Source organism: Mytilus edulis, chromosome 6, assembly GCF_963676685.1.
Source record: "Mytilus edulis chromosome 6, xbMytEdul2.2, whole genome shotgun sequence".
NCBI lineage: Eukaryota > Metazoa > Mollusca > Bivalvia > Mytilida > Mytilidae > Mytilus > Mytilus edulis.
Window position 1 is genome coordinate 11,663,770 of NC_092349.1, and position 19,684 is coordinate 11,683,453.

General features: G+C 32.7%; 1 protein-coding gene and 1 long non-coding RNA gene across 2 annotated transcripts; one reads left to right on the top strand and one right to left on the bottom strand.

The window, feature by feature from the left end:
- Positions 1 to 5,047: 5,047 nt before the first annotated feature.
- LOC139527108 (uncharacterized) lies at positions 5,048 to 17,356 on the bottom strand. The gene is made up of 2 exons (XR_011665266.1): positions 17,228 to 17,356; positions 5,048 to 7,032 (listed from the first exon to the last, which is right to left on the bottom strand). It is a non-coding gene; the product is annotated as an uncharacterized lncRNA (long non-coding RNA).
- LOC139528936 (uncharacterized) lies at positions 11,782 to 15,156 on the top strand. The gene is made up of 4 exons (XM_071325183.1): positions 11,782 to 12,251; positions 12,905 to 13,044; positions 13,785 to 14,110; positions 15,050 to 15,156. The coding sequence occupies exons 1-4, from the start codon at positions 11,847 to 11,849 to the stop codon at positions 15,154 to 15,156; spliced, it is 978 nt and encodes a 325-aa protein (XP_071181284.1). The 5' UTR covers positions 11,782 to 11,846.
- Positions 17,357 to 19,684: the final 2,328 nt, after the last annotated feature.

The window sequence follows — 19,684 nt, forward strand, 5'->3', positions numbered from 1 at the left end:
GGGAGTTTTGGTTTCAACAGTTTAGGAATTAGGGGCCCAAATAAGCATTATTCTTGGTTTTCGCACAATAACTTTAGTTTAAGTAAATAGAAATCAATGAAATTTAAACACAATGTTAATGACTACAAAAGGAAGGTTGGTATTGATATTGGGAGTTTAGGTCCCAACAGTTTCGGAATTAGGGGCCAAAAAGGGACCCAAATAAGCATTTTTCTTGGTTTTCGCACCATAACGTTAGTATAAGTAAATAGAAATCTATGAAATTTAAACACAAGGTTTATGACCATAAAAGGAAGGTTGGTATTGATTTTGGGAGTTTTGGTCCCAACAGAATAAGGGGCCCAAAGGGTCCAAAATTAAACTTTGTTTGAAATTTTCAAAATTGAATAATTGGGGTTCTTTGATATGCCGAATCTAACTGTCATGACTGTGTATGTAGATTCTTAACTTTTGGTCCTGTTTTCAAATTGGTCTACATTAAGGTCCAAAGGGTCCAAAATCAAACTTAGTTTGATTTTGACAAAAAATGAATCAGTTAGGTTCTTTGATATGCTGAATCTAAAAATGTACTTAGATTCTTGATTATTGGCCCAGTTTTCAAGTTGGTCCAAATCGGGGTCCAAAATTAAACTTTGTTTGATTTCATCAAAAATTGAATAAATGGGGTTCTTTGATATACCAAATCTAACTGTGTATGTAGATTCTTCATTTTTGGTCCTGTTTTCAAATTGGTCTACACTAAAGTCCAAAGGGTCCAAAATTAAACTTAGTCTGATTTTAACAAAAATTGAAATCTTGGGGTTCTTTGATATGCTGAATCCAAAAATGTACTTAGATTTTTTATTATGGGCCCAGTTTTCAAGTTGGTTCAAATCAGGATCTAAAATTATTATATTAAGTATTGTGCAATAGCAAGTCTTTTCAATTGTACAGTATTGCGCAATGGCAAGAAATATCTAATTGCACAATATTGTGAAATAGCAAATTTTTTTTTAATTAGAGTTATCTTTCTTTGTCCAGAATAGTAAGCAAGAAATATCTAATTGCAAAATATTGTGCAATAGGAAGATTTTTTTTTTAATTGGAGTTATCTTTCTTTGTCCAGAATCAACTTAAATCTTTGTTATATACAATATACAATGTATATCACTTTTTACTACCAACTGATAAATTAAAATAATCTTTACCATTCAGTGATAACAAGCAGTTTTTTTACATCTTAATATTTTATGATGTATTCAAATGAGTAGTTATTGTTGCAAACTCCATTAGAAATTTTAATTGAGATTAGTTTTGGAATAAGGGAAAGGGGAATGTGATTAAAAAAATTGGGTTCAATTTTTCTCATTTGAAATTTCATAAATAAAAAAGAAAATTTCTTCAAACATTTTTTTGAGAGGATTAATATTCAACAGCATAGTGAATTGCTCTAAGAGAAAACAAAAATTTTAAGTTCATTAGAACACATTCATTCTGTGTCAGAAACCTATGCTGTGTCAACTATTTAATCACAATCCAAATTTAGAGCTGAATCCAGCTTGAATGTTGTGTCCATACTTGCCCCAACCGTTCAGGGTTCAACCTCTGCGGTCGTATAAAGCTACGCCCTGCGGAGCATCTGGTTGATTTTTTGTCTTGCCTGCTAGAGAGGGATGCATATCTGGCAAGGTGACAGCATAAACTATCTGTGTGAAGCTTAATCTATATAGGGTAGAATACCTTGTACTTGGATGCCTTACTTTACATGATGTTTTGGTTTGACATATGACCATTGTTTTGTCCTCATTTTCATGGTTCAGCAACTGCTTAAAAAATAGTTTATCTGACGTGTTTATATTCCAGTGACTCATAAGTGAGTAATAGGATAACTTTATTTTATGGAACCGTGATAAGAGTTTTAAATTTCATACTAAAATGTTGTTTATTCAGATACTGTTAGCAGTACATGTAGGTCCACTGAATGCTTGTAAGTTGAAAATGTTTGACGGACATGTTACATGATAAAAGCATTTGTATGAAAAATCAATCCTGATCAGTAAAGCGGATGTTTCAGTGTGCACTCTTGTTTAAAATAAATTAACGAAGTGAAAGATTCCACTTTTAAATGGACAAAAAGGACGTGGATGCAAGCATGCATAGGTCACCTTGCAGTATTCAACAATGACCACACCATACTTCGTGGCGGATCCAGAACTTATGGGGGGGGGGGGCTGCTCCAGCACAGGCACTTGTCTCAGAAAAAAAATTCCCATATACTTTAATATATTAGTGTTATATAGGGGGACACATTCTGAGACGAGTGCCTGTGGGTAAAACAGGTTTATAAACCCTCAACCATCCCCCTTAAATGTAACAGTGGCTTAACAGCACAACATGACTACAAACCTTCAAATTATTTTGGAAGGGCTTGACTCATCAGATGGATCACAAAGACTGATATTCAAGAGATAGTGATTTACAAGTTGTGGCCGGCAGTTTAATAATTGAATTGTGGTCAATTAAGATTGAAGTTGAACTCCCCTACCATATGCTGGGTTGGAACGCTTGGCCCTAGTATTGATGTCCTTCTGATACGCTTGATGGACTACTTTGACCAATCGTTAATAATTGACTTTGTTTATAAAAAAATGAAAGAGAAATCTGAAAGCAACCACAAATTGGTGCATACTATATGGCATACAGTACTATTGTATCGCCTGCGACACTTAGGGATTACTATCTGGTTATAGTGCCGTAAGCTGTATAATTTAAAGCTTTAAATTTTAGAAGGTGGAAAACATGGATGCTTCATACATTGTATGTAAAAAAAGAAACTTTATGTTTTGTAGTTTCAATCTGTCATGTCCATTGTCGTTTACCTCATTTTTGTCGAGCCTGTAACTTTTGTTGCAGAAAGCTTGACATAGGGATAGTGATCCGGTGTTAGCTAACTTCCTAACTTTATATTTAAGAAGATAGAAGAACTGGATGCTTCATACTTTATGGATGCATCATGTTACGAAGTTTCCGTTAGTCACATGTCCAATGTCCTTGGCCAAATTTGGATGGTTCAGTGACTACTTAGAATAAAAAGGTAAATTCTCTATTATTATTTAGTGATATAATAACTATATTTGGTATGTGCATACCTTGCAAGGTCCTCATGCCCGTCAGACAGTTTGCACTTGACCTCGACCACATTTCATGGATCAGTGAACAAGTTTAAGTTTTGATGGCCAAGTCCATATCTCAGATACATTAAGCAATAGGTCTAGTATATTCGGTGTAAGGAAGGACTGTGAGGTGTACATGTCCAACCGGCAGGTGTCATCTGACAATGACCTCATTTTCATGGTTCAGTGGTTATAGTTGAGTTTTTGTGTTTTGGTCTGTTTTTCTTATACTGTATGCGATAGGTCTACTATATTTGGTGTATGGAATAATTGAAAGATGTTCATTTCTAGCTGGCAGGACTGGTGTCATCTGATCTTGACCTCATTTTCATGGTTCAGTAGTAAAAGTTAAGTTTTTTAGTTCGGGTCTTTTTTTTCTAATACTTATTGCAATAGGTCAACTATATTTGGTGTATGAAAATATTTTATGATCCATTTGTCAGTCGCGCAGGTTTTATTTGAACTTGATCTCATTTTCACGGTTCATTGCTCAGTGTTAAGTTTTTGTATTTTGGTCTGTTTTTCTTGAACTATAAGCAATAGGTCAACTATATTAGTTGTATGAAAGAATTGTTAGCTATACATGCCTGCCTGACATAGTTAATCTGACCTTGACCTCATGTTCATGGTTCATTGGTCAATGTTTAGTTTTCTTGGTAAAATAAGTTTATGTGACAGTTGTTATAAAGCTTTATATTTAGGACTATCAACATAATATCAATGATTAGTTAAGAAGGCGAGATATTTCAGCGTGTGCACTCTTGTCTTGGTTCAACGACTGATTGAGCAAAAATTCACGTTGCTTGATTCTGTTCGTATTCAGATATTATAAGCAGTAGGTCTAATGAATTTGGTGTATGGAATTATTGACATGTAAGGTGTACATGTCAGTCAAGTCGGTATCATCTAACATTTTCATTTTTCATTGGTCAATGTTAAGTTTGGTGTTTTGTCTGTTTTTCAAATATTAAGAGCAAAAGTTCAGCTATATTATATGTGTGGAATAATTATAACATGTCTGTCTGATAGGTATAATCTTACCTTTATCTCATTTTCGTTGTTCATTGGTTAATTTAAAGTTTTTATACGACCGCAAAAATTAAAAAAAATTTGGCCGTATATTGGTATCACGTCGTCGTCGTCGTCAGTGTCGTCCGAAGACAGATGGTTTACGGATAATAAATTTAGTATAAATAAATAGATATCAATTAAATTTAATCACAATATTTGTAACCATTGAAGGAAGGTTGGGATTTACTTTGGGGGTAATGGTCCCAACTGTATTAAGGGACAAAAAAGGAGCCCAAATCAACATTTTTGTAGTTTTTAGACAATAACTTGTGTTAAAGTGTATGAATCTCTCTGAAATTATACCACAAGTTTCCATACTACAAACGGATGGTTAGGATTGTTTTTTTTATTTTTTTTTTGGGGGGGGGGGGAGGGGGTATGGCTCAAACCGATAAGTAATTAGTTGTGATTAGTTGTCAATTTATTTTTAGCAGTTACTATTAATTAACATTAATTTTAACTACATGTATGTATGTCATTTTATATTTTAAAACTTTTATGATGAAATTTCTTAAAATGTATGAGGACAACCTTTTCAAGATTCTGGTGCCGCAACTGACATCTGCATCGGACTAGTCTTGAAATGTACCAAAAACCGTTTATATTAGAAATCTAGGTTACCTTTGATGAAAGAGTTCGAACATAATTTTTATGGTGATTTAAAAAAAATGTATGAAGATAAAAAGCATGGCAAATGAAAAAACTCAGAGAACTGAACAGACAATTAATGAACAAGCAAATTTATTCAAACAGCAATGGTATCTATCCAGTTCACCTCCTCCCTGTACATTCAAATTCTTTATGTAAAAACTGAGAGAGAAAAGTTTGTATGTTTATAGATTTATTTTTTAAGTCTGATTATTATATTAGTACACACACATTTACAGATCTAGATGCACACATGTTACCCTGATTTATTGCCTTGATTTACATAATATCAGAAGTCCATTACAAGAAATGGGTTTCTGATAGTATACATACATACAACGTATTGAGTGTTTATCAGTATTATGCTTGCTGAAAAAAATAATGACGTCACCGACCTTGATATGAAAACAAATATGTATGAATAATTACATTAGATGTATGTTTCATTACAATACGTTATTCTGAGTGGCTAACTGCACATCACGTGTTATTCCTTAAGCAGTTGTATCACTCAATAAAACTTCTCATTCATGATGACACGAGGTCCCACAATAAAGCGCACAGGTAAATAAAATAAAAAATTGATAAAAGGCGTGTTTTCATGATCCTATAGGTAAAAATGTAATTATAAGTATTGAATGCTTTTTTTTGTAACTTTATAGGGTTGTAAAAGCGTTTAGTCTTTAGATAAGCTATTCAGATGTATCAATCTTCAATGTATAGCCAAAGTTTGTGTTTTTATGTAATATGAAGCCCAACATATTTTGTGGTATAAATGACTATTTTGGGCCATGGGAGCGCGACTCCAACAAGTATACAAAAGGCCACGAGCAGTCTAAGCCTCATTGTTCGTTATAGGGTACTAGTATTAATAAGGTTAGAAAAAAACTGATATCAGTATCCATTCACCGGGTAATATCTCACTAGTGTTGCCAGTGTTTTCCTCAATACACTGTGCACAAAACGAAATCTCGCAATTCATCTCGATATGATTGTCATTTCCGTACATCATTTAGCATTAATATTTCAAATCACAACGTTTCGAGCGATATTAGCTCCCATTAAAATCAGCAACAACACAAATTTATAAATAAGTCTACCCAAAACATGCATTGTTGTTTATTGAAAAACCTGAATTGTATTAATTCTGAATAAAGAATCACAGAAGATTTGATTTTAAGTCTTACTACGGTAAACTTCGGAAGATTTTGCACGACACCGACACATGTTTACTCCAAATTTTGACAAATGTAACTGAGGAAACTTGCAAAGCTATAATGTAGTCCCATTATAAATTAATGCTGTAATAAGATTTGTCGTGTTATTAAAGGAATACTCATAGGCGGATCCAGCCCGCCACCTATTGTGGGAAACTTTTGATTGATTATATAGGGAATCACCGAAGAATGACTGGAGCCACCCCTTTTTAGGTCAGTCAGTCCCCCTCATGAAAAGTTCTGGATCCGCCACTGATACTTTTGGAAATGATGTAATAAGATTTGCCTTTTCATATTGTTGATGTAAAAATAACGCTAAATAAATGACAATATCAATAGCACAAAGTATATAATTCACGAATAGTAAAACTATGGCACTACATTTTGATTACATCCATCACACATAAGGTATCTATATTACAAATGCTAGTTTTTCTTAACAAAGGCGTTGTTATAAATGGCCATAGCTATTATGCCAGAACTCATCCCGACAAGTCCTCCAAAAAGAGCACCACTTCCAGTAGCTGCACATATCCCAGCGCCACCAACGGCTCCAACAATCGACCCCTGATCAACTCTGACCTGTCCTCGGTTATGTCGCAAACGGTAACACCTGTCCCAAATTTTATATTCGTCTTCATCTTTAACTTTTAAAAATGTCATGAGTGGTCCCGTGACAAGTCCAAGTATGAGACCCCCACGACCTGCTCTGGTCATTTTGTGCTGGATTCCTCGCATGTTTCTGGTTTCTTTTTTCGCGATAGCAGCAATAGGACCTACTAAAACTGTTCCGAGTAAACCAAAGGCTTGGACAGTTTTTATTGTAACATGTACACCCAATTCAGTGGTTGAATGTGGAACTTTTTCCATCTGTTGGTCCGTCAAGGACATACCACACAAATTCTTTGCCCATTCTAGACTCATCTTCTTAGTGTACCAGACGACTGTAAAAGAATATAAAAATACAACAGTATGAGGATTGAAAAGTACAGGTTAAGAAAAAGTTATAGTCAATTGCCAGATAAAGCCACCTTGCATCAGACATAGGATATTGTCTAAAGGTCAGATATTTAGCCCATAGTTTATTTGCATTTCTGTATAAAAAAAGATCGTGAACACTTGAACTATCATACGCCAAAAACAAACGTACACAATATCGGGTTATATGCTGAGTGTCTGGATGGGAGTCCTTCATATCTGTATTCTCTAATATGTTAGGTAATTTTTCTCTATTCTTTATATATTTGTATGCCCCGCCGTCACCGGAGGGGGCGGTAAGTGTTTCCAGTGTCCGTCCGTCCGTCCGTCCCGAAATTGGTTCCCGTTCTCTAACTTTGTTTGCCTTAGGTAGCAATACACAGTTAGGAGTTTAGTTTCGCATTTTGGCCCCGGTGGATTTTTCAAATAGGAAAGTTATTGTGTAATAAAATTCATTTTTAGACAGATGAGTGCTAATTTAGCCTTCAAAGATGGTTTATAAGTGCATCAAGATTATTTTTTACATGTTTTATGGGCTGTTTTCTGTTTGACAATCCGTATTTTCATAGCTAGACGTGGCCATCGGTCCAGAAATTAATGTACTGTTTACAAACACTCTTTTTCGACACGAAGTTTTTGACGCAATTTTACAAAAAAATGAGACGAAAGACATATGATTTTCATTGGATTTGCTGAATGATATATGTACACAGTTTCAGAAAAGGTATTACTTCAAGCGATTGAAATTCTACTTTTAGCCAAATTTTGGGGAAATATGTGACATCTTTCCCCCCTTTTTGCAATATTTTATAACAAATAAATGCAGATTGTTGCCATGGATACACCAAAAAGAAATTATATTTTACCATTTTATATACTGGATATAAAATCTATGGAAGATTCTGATTACATACATATGCCCATATATGACACAAACAGTAAGCTTGATATTGCAAGAAAGCAATGAAAAGGGGATGGTAAAATTCATAAGGGCAAACTTTAGTATTTTTTCCTAACTGTTTATTGCTACCTTATGGCATACTTACCAAGCTCAGAATTGTATAGTTTAAGACTTTTCATGCCACAAATCTATTGATATTTAGATTCTAAATCACCTGCTGAGTAAACTAAGTGTTTAAGAATGACAATATATGTCAATTTTATTGTTTACAGTCCTTAGCAACCAAAATTAGACATTTTGACACAAGGCTTATATTTGTACTCTATCGGCTTAACTCTTGCTTCTGATGGATTGGGCTGCATGTAGTAGCCTAAGTATTGAACGCGTTGGTTTTTTCCTTGCGAATATATCAAATTATTGTTTTTATCAAGATTTCATGTTACATTTTGGCATATATTAAATGTATAGTTAAATCAGATGTAAGAAATTGATTCCCTATCACCAAGTATTTTAATCAAGTCTTTGGTATGCAATAAGCATAAAGATTAACATTTTTATGCTTGAAATTGCTAAATTTTATACAATGTTGCATCATCAGAGATCTTATTAAGATATTCAACATTAAAAACTGACAAAAGAGGTACAGTTTTTAAGATTTGGCTAAATATTGAGGGAGAAACAAGATTTTACACTTTGACTTGGCACCTTTCTTTAAAATCAGTTTTTGTCGCGTTTTAGTGTCAACTGCTAACCTTCATAAAATATTCATTACTCAACCAATTTTCAAAAATAAAGGGCCATTTTACTCGTATTAGCTAGCAGAACTCAGAAAATAAGTTAAAAGGGAAAATTTGAAAAAAATATATACTATTAAGGTAGCAATACACAGTTAGGAGTTTAGTTTCGCATTTTGGCCCCGGTGGATTTTTCAAATAGGAAAGTTATTGTGTAATAAAATTCATTTTTAGACAGATGAGTGCTAATTTAGCCTTCAAAGATGGTTTATAAGTGCATCAAGATTATTTTTTACATGTTTTATGGGCTGTTTTCTGTTTGACAATCCGTATTTTCATAGCTAGACGTGGCCATCGGTCCAGAAATTAATGTACTGTTTACAAACACTCTTTTTCGACACGAAGTTTTTGACGCAATTTTACAAAAAAATGAGACGAAAGACATATGATTTTCATTGGATTTGCTGAATGATATATGTACACAGTTTCAGAAAAGGTATTACTTCAAGCGATTGAAATTCTACTTTTAGCCAAATTTTGGGGAAATATGTGACATCTTTCCCCCCTTTTTGCAATATTTTATAACAAATAAATGCAGATTGTTGCCATGGATACACCAAAAAGAAATTATATTTTACCATTTTATATACTGGATATAAAATCTATGGAAGATTCTGATTACATACATATGCCCATATATGACACAAACAGTAAGCTTGATATTGCAAGAAAGCAATGAAAAGGGGATGGTAAAATTCATAAGGGCAAACTTTAGTATTTTTTCCTAACTGTTTATTGCTACCTTAACCAAATGGCATGACTTAAACACAATGCTTATTACCGCAAAACACAGATCAAGTTCGAATTTGGGTGGCATCACTTTTACCGTTCTCGGGTTATACCTCTTTATAACGTTATATTGAAGCGGGTGCATCATCTGTGTCCCATGGACATATTATCCATTTATTTTTTTCTTCATTCTGTATTCTTTATGTTTTAACAACTCACTATTCTCTTTCCATTTTTTTACCTATGTTTCTCTACTCTTTAAGTGTTGGCCCATTTTTCTGTAGAAAAATAACTTTTGATCCATTATTCGCTATTTAGTAAATTCCATCTGGACACCTCATGAAAAACTGCTCAGCTTCTGGGGGCCTAGATGTTCGCCAATTAAAATGCATCCTTTTACATAGGTACACATTTACGACCCTGACCATTGGTCCGTTATTCTCTATTCTATAAACCCCATCTATATCATAATGTCTGACCTGTCTACAAGTCTGACATTGACCAGCATTGAGTACCTACTACTCAATGGTATTTCTATATTACATTCAAAACTAGACGGCTGTCTATCCAATAGGTCATGCTGAATATGTCTTATATATGGGCGTTTTTCAATAAAAACGTATTTTCTTGTCCTAGCCACTTTAAAAAAAAATGTGTTTGATCTTTGCAAGTAATTTTTTGTGCAGTCAGTACATTGAATTAGATTTAACATTTTTAAGCAAAGAAACAGTTTATTTTTTAGAGGGATTGATAAGATATTGACTCCTGAATGGTCCAAAACAACCAAAATGGCATGTCCCTAGACCGCCTGTCCAACATTCATACTCTAAAATATCGTAAAAAAATTAAGAAATTAATGTTTTTTTGACTTTACATAAGTTCTTTAATAATTCAAAAGTATGTTCAGAGCCAACATATTCTAATAAACAGCTTTTAATATAGGTTTTTTAATTTCAGAAGGTGTGTCCCTCACAAATTGTCCACTACGAAACGAAGTCATTAAAATTTGCCAATAAACAGGTTTATAAAATCAATGTAATTTTTGTTTGCAAGAGATATAAACATTAGGGTCTTACAAAAGAAGTGATGCTTTTATAACGGCAATTAAATTGTTGGTAAGAAAAATTGAGCACATCAAATGGACCAGAGTGATACCGTATTTTTGATAATGTCCCCTACGAAACGGGTCAAATCTCCTTCAGTATCTGGTTTTAAAATTATGAAAAAAATATCAGTGTACAGCTTGATAAATGCTTTGACGAATACAATCAGTCTTGTTACTATTACAATATAGGGATTGTGGGGAAAAAATAAAGCATGCGAATACGTCCCTTACGAAACGGTCCCCTACGAAACAAGTATGGGAGAAAAACGTTTCGTAGTGGACACTACCACTACCATGGAGTCTTTTTTTAATCTTTTTTCAATTATATTCGTGCAAAACAAATAACAAGGGTTAGTTTCATGTAATTTTTATTATGTTTTTATTAACATATAATAGGGTTGATGTCCACTACGAAACTTTTTGTCCATTACGAAACGGTTTTGTCCACTACGAAACGCATCAAAATGTCCACTACGTAACATGAGTTGAACCTATATGTGAAGTACTGTCTAATCTTTATCGATAAAAATGATTTTCTAATTCTAGTATTTAAAGTAAACAAACTGGAATGTCTATAGGAGACATTTAAAATTGCAAAAAATATGTGTGTTTAGAAGAAGTTTCGTAGGGGACAAAAGTTCCCTACGAAACAGTACACAAATTATGAAAATAATATCATTTTAAAGAATATTTAAGATTGCACTTTTTGTTTACAAACAGGTCTATTATAGAGGTATTCAAAATAACTCTTGAAATTAAATTTTAGACAAGTTGATTTTTTTTAGGTCTGAAATGTACGCTTTTATTGAAAAACGCCCATATATGTCTACAGCAATGGACGGCATACTACGGAAAAGTCCTAGGATAAATATGAAAATACATTCATGCAAAAACTCGGTCATCCTTTCATAAATTCAGGTTAATAAATACGGATAACAAACAGCTTCTCAAAGTCAATGATAATTAAAATCCCTATTCAATATCATTCTCCCGTGTGTACTCTAGATATTATAACTAACACCACCTTCAACATTAAATGGTGGTCATTTTGAAAGGCAAAGTATATTTCTGTTATAATGGCTTGTTTATAAGTAGCATGTTTTCTATGTTAACCTCTCATGTTATGTCGGAACACAAATCAAAAATTTAAATGACAATGATAACAGAACTTTAAATAAGCCCTTTCACGATAAATCCCGAGCATGCGCATAAACGCTTCCGGACGGCAACTTGTTTACACTAGATACCAACATGGCGACCCGGGAAAGTTTAAATAAGTTAAATCTCAGTTCTTTAAAGATTCTTGCCGCGGAGCATAATATTGAAGTGGAAAAGAAGAAAAAAGAAAGGATAATTTCGGACATACTGACAGAACAAGTTCCTTCATCTACCTTAACACCGATTATCAAGCAAGCAGTCCTAGTGGGTGATGTGATGATTCCCAGTGAAGAAAATGAAAACCTCCCGCCCTTCAACAGAGTGACTTACACCATCTGTGACCAAACCAAATTTCCAATAATCAAATTTGCACATATTTACGATTTTATGGTGACAAGACCTACGTATTCAGGGACAACAACTCAAAATTTCAAGGGCCTTGACAAGGCAGTCAAACATTATGATGCTGGTGATATCCAAGAAGTAGGGATGGCACAGGTAATAAAACCCAGAATATTTAAGATAACAGGCTTGAATATGACAGGCACACTAAATTGAAATGATATATAGAGGTAACACTAGATAATTAAATGAAAATAAAGACACAAAAAACATTATAATTTATATATATTTATGCCCATGATCATTAAAAATCATAATTAATAAGAAACTTAATTATAGAAACTCATTATTTTGATGTGTGAATTTTTGGTAATGAATACATTGACTAGATTTTCAATTTGCACAGCTCAATATATAGGATTTATATGTGATTTTTTTGTATTTGTGGTCAGGAAAACTTGCATCATTCTTAAATGTGGTAGTTAATAAAGAAGATCATTCTGCAAAAACATATCAAATCAAATAATCACAGCAATTCCTTTAATTTAGACTATAAAATTTATACTTAGAATTTTTTGTAGTTGCCATTTAAAAGCATCAAGATGAGTATTTTGGCAGAAAGTAACAGTTAAAAACAAAACAATTATACTGTGTATATTCAATTGTAAAGACAAGCATCACTTTTTAAAGGAAAATTAATTATATTTTTGAAGAAAGAAAATACTGTTGACAGAGACATATAATATAGGTCTCTGCTGTTAATAAACAAATAATTTATACAAAACTTAAATCTTTCTTTGTGATTTCAGATCAATGAACAGACAATTTATATCCGAGCAATGTGTCAAGCATCCATGAAGAAACAAAGATACCAGGTGTATATATGCACTTTGAAAACAGATAGTGGGGATTTTATGGTGCAATATGGATACTGTCAGTGTCCTATAGGGTAAATATTAGAAGAAAAAAAAATCTTAAAATAATTCCACCATTATTTTGTGCTTATGAACAAATTAAAGTTAACCCTTGTGCCACTAACAATTTAAAAAAAAAGGGGCTGCCTTATATTTTAGATCTAGGTGTATAGGTTGACAAACTTATTGCTTAGGTGAAAAAAAAATTCATTTGGGTTCTGATTTTGTTGAATTTTGCCCTCCCCCATATTTTCTTTATTAGGTCTGTATAGAAAACTAAATTTAAATCAGATACCAGATTTTACCTTAAACACTGTCATTGTAATTTTCTTCTTAGATTTTATATCATTTAGACATCAGGATTTAACCCCTAAATATATAAAAAAAAAAATAATATACTAAGGCAGCAACCATTTGATTTTGGGGGGGGGGGGGGGCTATGGTTTTTTTGGAAAAAAAAGTTTGTTTCCAGTTTTTGGAGAAAAAAATAATTTGTTTTTGATTCTGAGAAAAAAAAATTGTTTGTTTCACCCTCAGCTGCCACTATATGTAATGCTAAAATTGAAAGAAAAAAATTGTTTTCGACTTGTCGTGAAAAAAATTTGTCCAGAAAAAAAACCCATAGCCCCCCCAGAAAATCAAATGGTTGCTGCCTAATGAATAATAGTATAGTAGAAACCATACTCTATTTATTTGTTATGTAATTTGTACATGTAACTAAAATGTTTATTTTTATCAACAATACAGTCTTCTTATATTATTTTTTTATTTTTAGGTTAGCACAGTCATGTAGCCATATTGGCAGTCTCTTATTTGCATTGAGCCGAGCTAAAGTCGGAATAACAGAAGCAGAGAGCTGTACCTCTAAATCCTGTACATGGAATGTTCCGAGGAAAGATGTTCAACCAAGACCATTATGTTACATGGCATCAAAGAAACCAAAGTTGGCTTCTTCATCTGAGGAAAGGAATGCAGGTACATCCGAGACTGGTTATACCACATTCCAGTCTTTTGATCCACGCCATACAGCTGACCGTACAGTAAATCTGGACTTAACATTACAACATTTAATGGAACTAAAGAATGTTTTTCCTAATACAGGTATAGTAACAAGCATTATATTAAAAAAAAGTAATTGGATGTTAAAATATTGAAACTCATTTTTATAAAGGTGACAAATCATACCACAATATTGCTTCTTCTGTTATGTTTTAAAAACACTATACATTTGTATACATATGCATGTACAAGAAAATGAACCCCTAATTCTCACTGAATTGCTCAATTTTCCACATTGTCCAAAATGTTCCCAAAAGTAAGCTTTCTTTATTTTCTTAAATTAAGCAAATTTTCTCTTTAAAAAAAATCAATAGTTTACTTTGTAGATTATGGGTTTTTGTATTGAAGTAAAGGGGAAATAATTTGAATTAATGGAAATATACATCTCATTATAGGGAAACCACAACATTTAAAATTTCTCTGTCGGTTTGAACACTGAAACACGACACAATTGAAAACCATAACGAACGTAACCAATGTAAACATAAATGAAAAATGGTTGCCGTCCGGAAGCGTTTCTGCGCATGTATGTATAGTAGGACCGCAGTTAACGTGAAATACTTTTATACGGTTTAGTGCGCATGCGAAAATAATGTGTGTGTATTTCAGTACTATGTACTTATGATAATGTTCTCTGCTGTCAGCTTGTTTGTTGTTTTGCAAATAGTTTCCTTAGCATAAGTTTATAAACTGATAAAGTCTAATTAATTTATTAATTTATTTTAAAATTAAATGTGTTTGATATTGTGTAATATATATACGGGGCTTTGAAAACAACAATTATATATAAATGGGGTAAGAATTGGGACTGTATGTACATTGTGAAAGGAGAAAATGGTCGCAAATCAAACTAGAATTGCCATTGCAAGCAATAGCGGATGTCACCCTTCCCCCATTGCCACTAAGCAGCAGCCATTACAAAACAATTTAACAGTGAATGCAGATCTATGAATTGCGATATATCTTTCTATAAATTTTCAGTACATTTAGACCATTGTACAAAGTTTCATATTTCTGCTGTTTCCATGACAACGGCAGCCATTTTGAAAATTCCAATGTCAAAAATCTCATCTATACATGCCAGCTAACGATAATATTAAGTTTGATTAAGTTTGGAGCATTTCGAAAATATTTGACATTTTTGCAGTTTCCATGGCAACGGTGGCCATTTTGGAAATTCCAACTTCAAAAGTCTGATGCAGTCTTGACAGTCAACAATCATATTAAGTTTCATTAATTTTGGAGCATTTTGAAATTTTTGAAATATTTGATCCTGTATCCATGGTAACATAGTAGTTCCAATGATTGTCAAAATCATTCAAAACCTGGATATAGTGGACATCTATATTGCATTAAAATTTGATGATTTTAAGTTCAAGCATACCAAAGTTATTCACCAAACCCGGAAGTTTTTGGAGCATTTTGACCTTTTTGCATTGTTTCCATGGAAACGGCAGACATTTTGGAAATTCCAACGCCAAATTCCGCATCTACCAAAGTTGCTCATCGTTATGTTAAAGTTTGAAAAAATTTGGAGCATTTTCATAATTTTGAAATTTTTGGTGTAGTTTCCATGGCAACATAGTAGTTCCAATGATTGCCAAAATCATCCAAAACCAGTATATGGGTGGCACCTTCATTGTATCAAAATATAATGATTCTGAGTTTAAGCATCTCCAAATTATCCACAAAAAACAAAAAGTGGAATTTTTCACAATTGTTCCGTTTCCATGGCAACGGCAGCCATTTTTTAAGGTCTTAGACCCTACTGCAACCCGAAATTTTGTGTTCCCTATTATACTTAACTATCAATAAGATTGGTTCCATTGGCTCCGAGAAAAGTGGCGGACAAAATAGTTGGAAGAATAATAATAACTAGAATTGCCATTGCAAGCAATAGTGGATGTCACCCTTCCCCTATTGCCACTAAGCGGCAGCCATTTCAAAATGGTTTAACAGTGAATGCACATATATTCATGGCAATACATCTTTCTGTAAATTTTCAGTACATTCAGAGCATTTTAAAAAATTTCACATTTCTGCTGTTTCCATGGCAACGGCAGCCATTTTGAAAATTTCAAAGTCAAAAGTCTTATCTGTACTAGCCAGTTAACAATGACATCAAGTTTCATTAAGTTCAAAGCATTTTGAGAAATTTTGACTTTTTTGCAGTTTCCATGGCAACGGTGGCCATTTTGGAAATTCCAAAGTCAAAAGTCTCATCCAGACTTGCCAGTCAACTATCATATTAAGTTTCATCAATTTTGGAGCATTTTGAAATTTTTGAGATATTTGATCCTGTATCCATGGTAACAGAGTAGTTCCAATGATTGTCAAAATCAATCAAAACCTGTATATAGTGGATAACTATATTGTGTAAAAATTTGTTGATTTCAAGTTCAAGCATATCAAAATTATTCACCAAACCCTGAAGTTTTTAGAGCATTTTGACACTTATGCTCTGTTTCCATGGTAACGGCAGACATTTTTGAAATTCCAACGCCAAATTCCACATCTACCAATGTTGCTCATCGTTACCATGAAGTTTCAAAAAATTTGGAGCATTTTGATATTTTGGAAATTTTTGGTGCAGTTTCCATGGCAACATAGTAGTTCCAATGATTGCCAAAATCATCCAAAACCAGTATATGGCTGGCACCTACATTGTTTCAAAATATGATGATTCTGAGTTTAAGAATCTCCAAATTATTCACCAAAACCAAAAACTGGAATTTTTCACAATTATTCTGTTTCCATGGAAACCGCAGCCATTTTTTATGGTCTTAGACCCACCTGCACCCCAAAATTTTTTGTTCCACCTTATAGTGAACTATCATTAAGATTGATTCCATTTCACTCCAAAAAACATGCCGGACAAAAAAGGTGGAAGTATAATAATAATAATAATACAGAAAAAGAAACAGAGGAAAAGCAATATGTCACCCGACTTTGTCGATCGGGTGACATAATTACATAGAAAAAAATGACATGAACAGCACTGTGCTAAACAACCGGAAGAAAAATAAGCAAACAATATTTGGAAAATATTTTAAAAAATTTGCGCTTTACCTGATCAGGAAGCAAATTAACTGCAAATTCTGTTCGCATAAATTTCTTCCCTAAAATTAAAAATAAATTTAAATGCGTAATAAAACGTACCTTAAACTGGAAATAGGGCATATAGGTGTACTTGCTACTGGATTTTTTTCAAATATCAAATAGCATTATTGGGGGAAAACCAGTCGCGTCGTGTCAAGTTATAGAACGAACTTTACTTTGTTTACACTGTAATGCTATAATGTGTCTGACATCCCGGGATCAAACCCCTTTCATAGAGTTTTTTTTTTATATTATTTAAAGTCATTTAAAGAATTGACAATTTAATGATATTTTTATTCATACCATATGTGAATTGTACAAATTCCTCACATATTTATTGTTTATTACAACACCTTAATGCATGTAGTATCATAGATCAAATCAAATCAAAATATAACATGGAAGTAAAATAAAGATCATATATGCTTCTAACATGAAATGTCTTGCAGTTTGTTTTGTGGATAATAAAATAAAAAGTTTACCATACAATTTATTTAAGCATTGAATAGTATCTATCTAAGAGTATTTCTATATATTTGTTTAATTTTTCGCCATTTATCTCTATTTTTTATTTTTGTTTGCAATTTTTATGTTTTCCTTATTATTTGAACACTCCAAACAAAAAGGCATTGATTAATAGAAAACTATTATATACATTCCTTATTCGTTTCGCCTTTTATTTTCTATTCTTTATGTGTTTTTATATCTATATTTATATCTATATTTTTGGCCCATTATTCTCTTTTATGTAAACCAAATTCAGACCCTTGAGCATTAAAGGAAATAATGTGTGTCCTTTTTTTAACATATATATATAAACTGACCAATTATTTTAAAATAGTCAATTTACTGAATCAAGGCAATTCTTAAATTAAAATTAAATCTAAAATAAAAATAAATCATTTCTTCAAAGATCAGTTTAAATCCTTTATTATACTTAAACCACACTTACAGTGATAAACTAAAAAAAAACAACATTGCAAGGGTCGAGTATCCGGCTTGTTACCCTAACATTGCCAACCTCACGGAAGTATAACTACTGAAATCCTGCTCCACATCGTATTGCCAATCGTAAGTGCACATTCCAATTCGAGAAATATAATCCAGGAAGAGAACGGGAGTGTGGCAACACCAATTAAAACATATCCGTGGTAATCTGTGACACAAACATTTCATCATTGGTGAAGTATCATTTCCACAGCGTCTGCGTACCTGTGAAGTTGATATTAAACGGTTATTTTCCTGTTCGTCTTTTTTCTTAAGGCCATTTTGTGGTTTGTTTGTTTGTTATATGTTTAACCTATTGTTATTTTGATTGTACCTTTAGGTATCTTCTTCCTCTTAGTGTTCAATCAAGACGTTTAGTTTATCTTTTTTTAAAGAAATTTTCCTTATTCTGTACATCTGTTATTTATCTCTGACACATTTTTTTAGACATGTAGAATATCATTTTCTCTTAATATACAATGCCGTCTTTAGCCGAACAGTTTCATCTTTTTACTTTATTCAATTCCTGTGTGCTGGTTCATATTGTTCCTTTCAATTGGAAATACGGATAACAAAATGAAATTGCGAAATTGAAAAATACCAAATACCATGCAAACCCGTTCAAAGGCAATCTTCAAAATCGCTTATCTAGAAATACTACAATTGCTAAATAAAAATAGTGGTTACTCTTCTATCGATGTGTCATGTCAAAAGTGACTAACATGTCCTCGTCCTTCTATTATGCGGGAACTTGGTCCCGTTTTTGTCACTCGTGTTGTGGTCTCTCTCTCATGGTTTTATCAATTCTTTTTGCGGGGAACTGCTCACATTGATGTTACATTATTTGGGAACTAGCTTGGACTCGGCATGACAACGGGACCTTTAAAAGACAATCCAGTCTGCTAACTACATTTTATTCTGGTTCACACAGTCTAGTCATATTTACAACAGTTACAATTACAGATTACATTACTTTTCCATCATAGTTATACATCAAATAATTCGCGATATAAATCGAACAATAATACAAAACCCGACAATAGTATACGCGCCATAAATGAACAGTCGTGTCATTTGTTATCTCCCCTTAATTCGTTGACTTTTAATATTTAATCAAGTATCAAATTAAGAATTGTATTTTCAAAAGTTATCTTTACGAATAAGTTAATTCTTTTTTTATTACTTTAGAATCTTTTATACAAATCATTTACCTAAACATCATTTCAAACTTTGCCTATTATTTATTTAATCTATACCACGAATTTACATGCGAATGTGATTAAAATTACTTTACTGGGAAACATCTTTTAATTCTTTTTCCTCTAAATTTATAAAAAAAACTATTAAACACATTAACATATTTACTAACCTTTAAAAGACAATCCAGTCTGCTAACTACATTTTATTCTGGTTCACACAGTCTAGTGAACCAAATAGTTTTGCACGACTTTATATAGCAGACTGGACTTAATTTGACACATATTATTTTGTTACTCAATACAATAGCTTTCTTTGATCTCTTTTAATAAA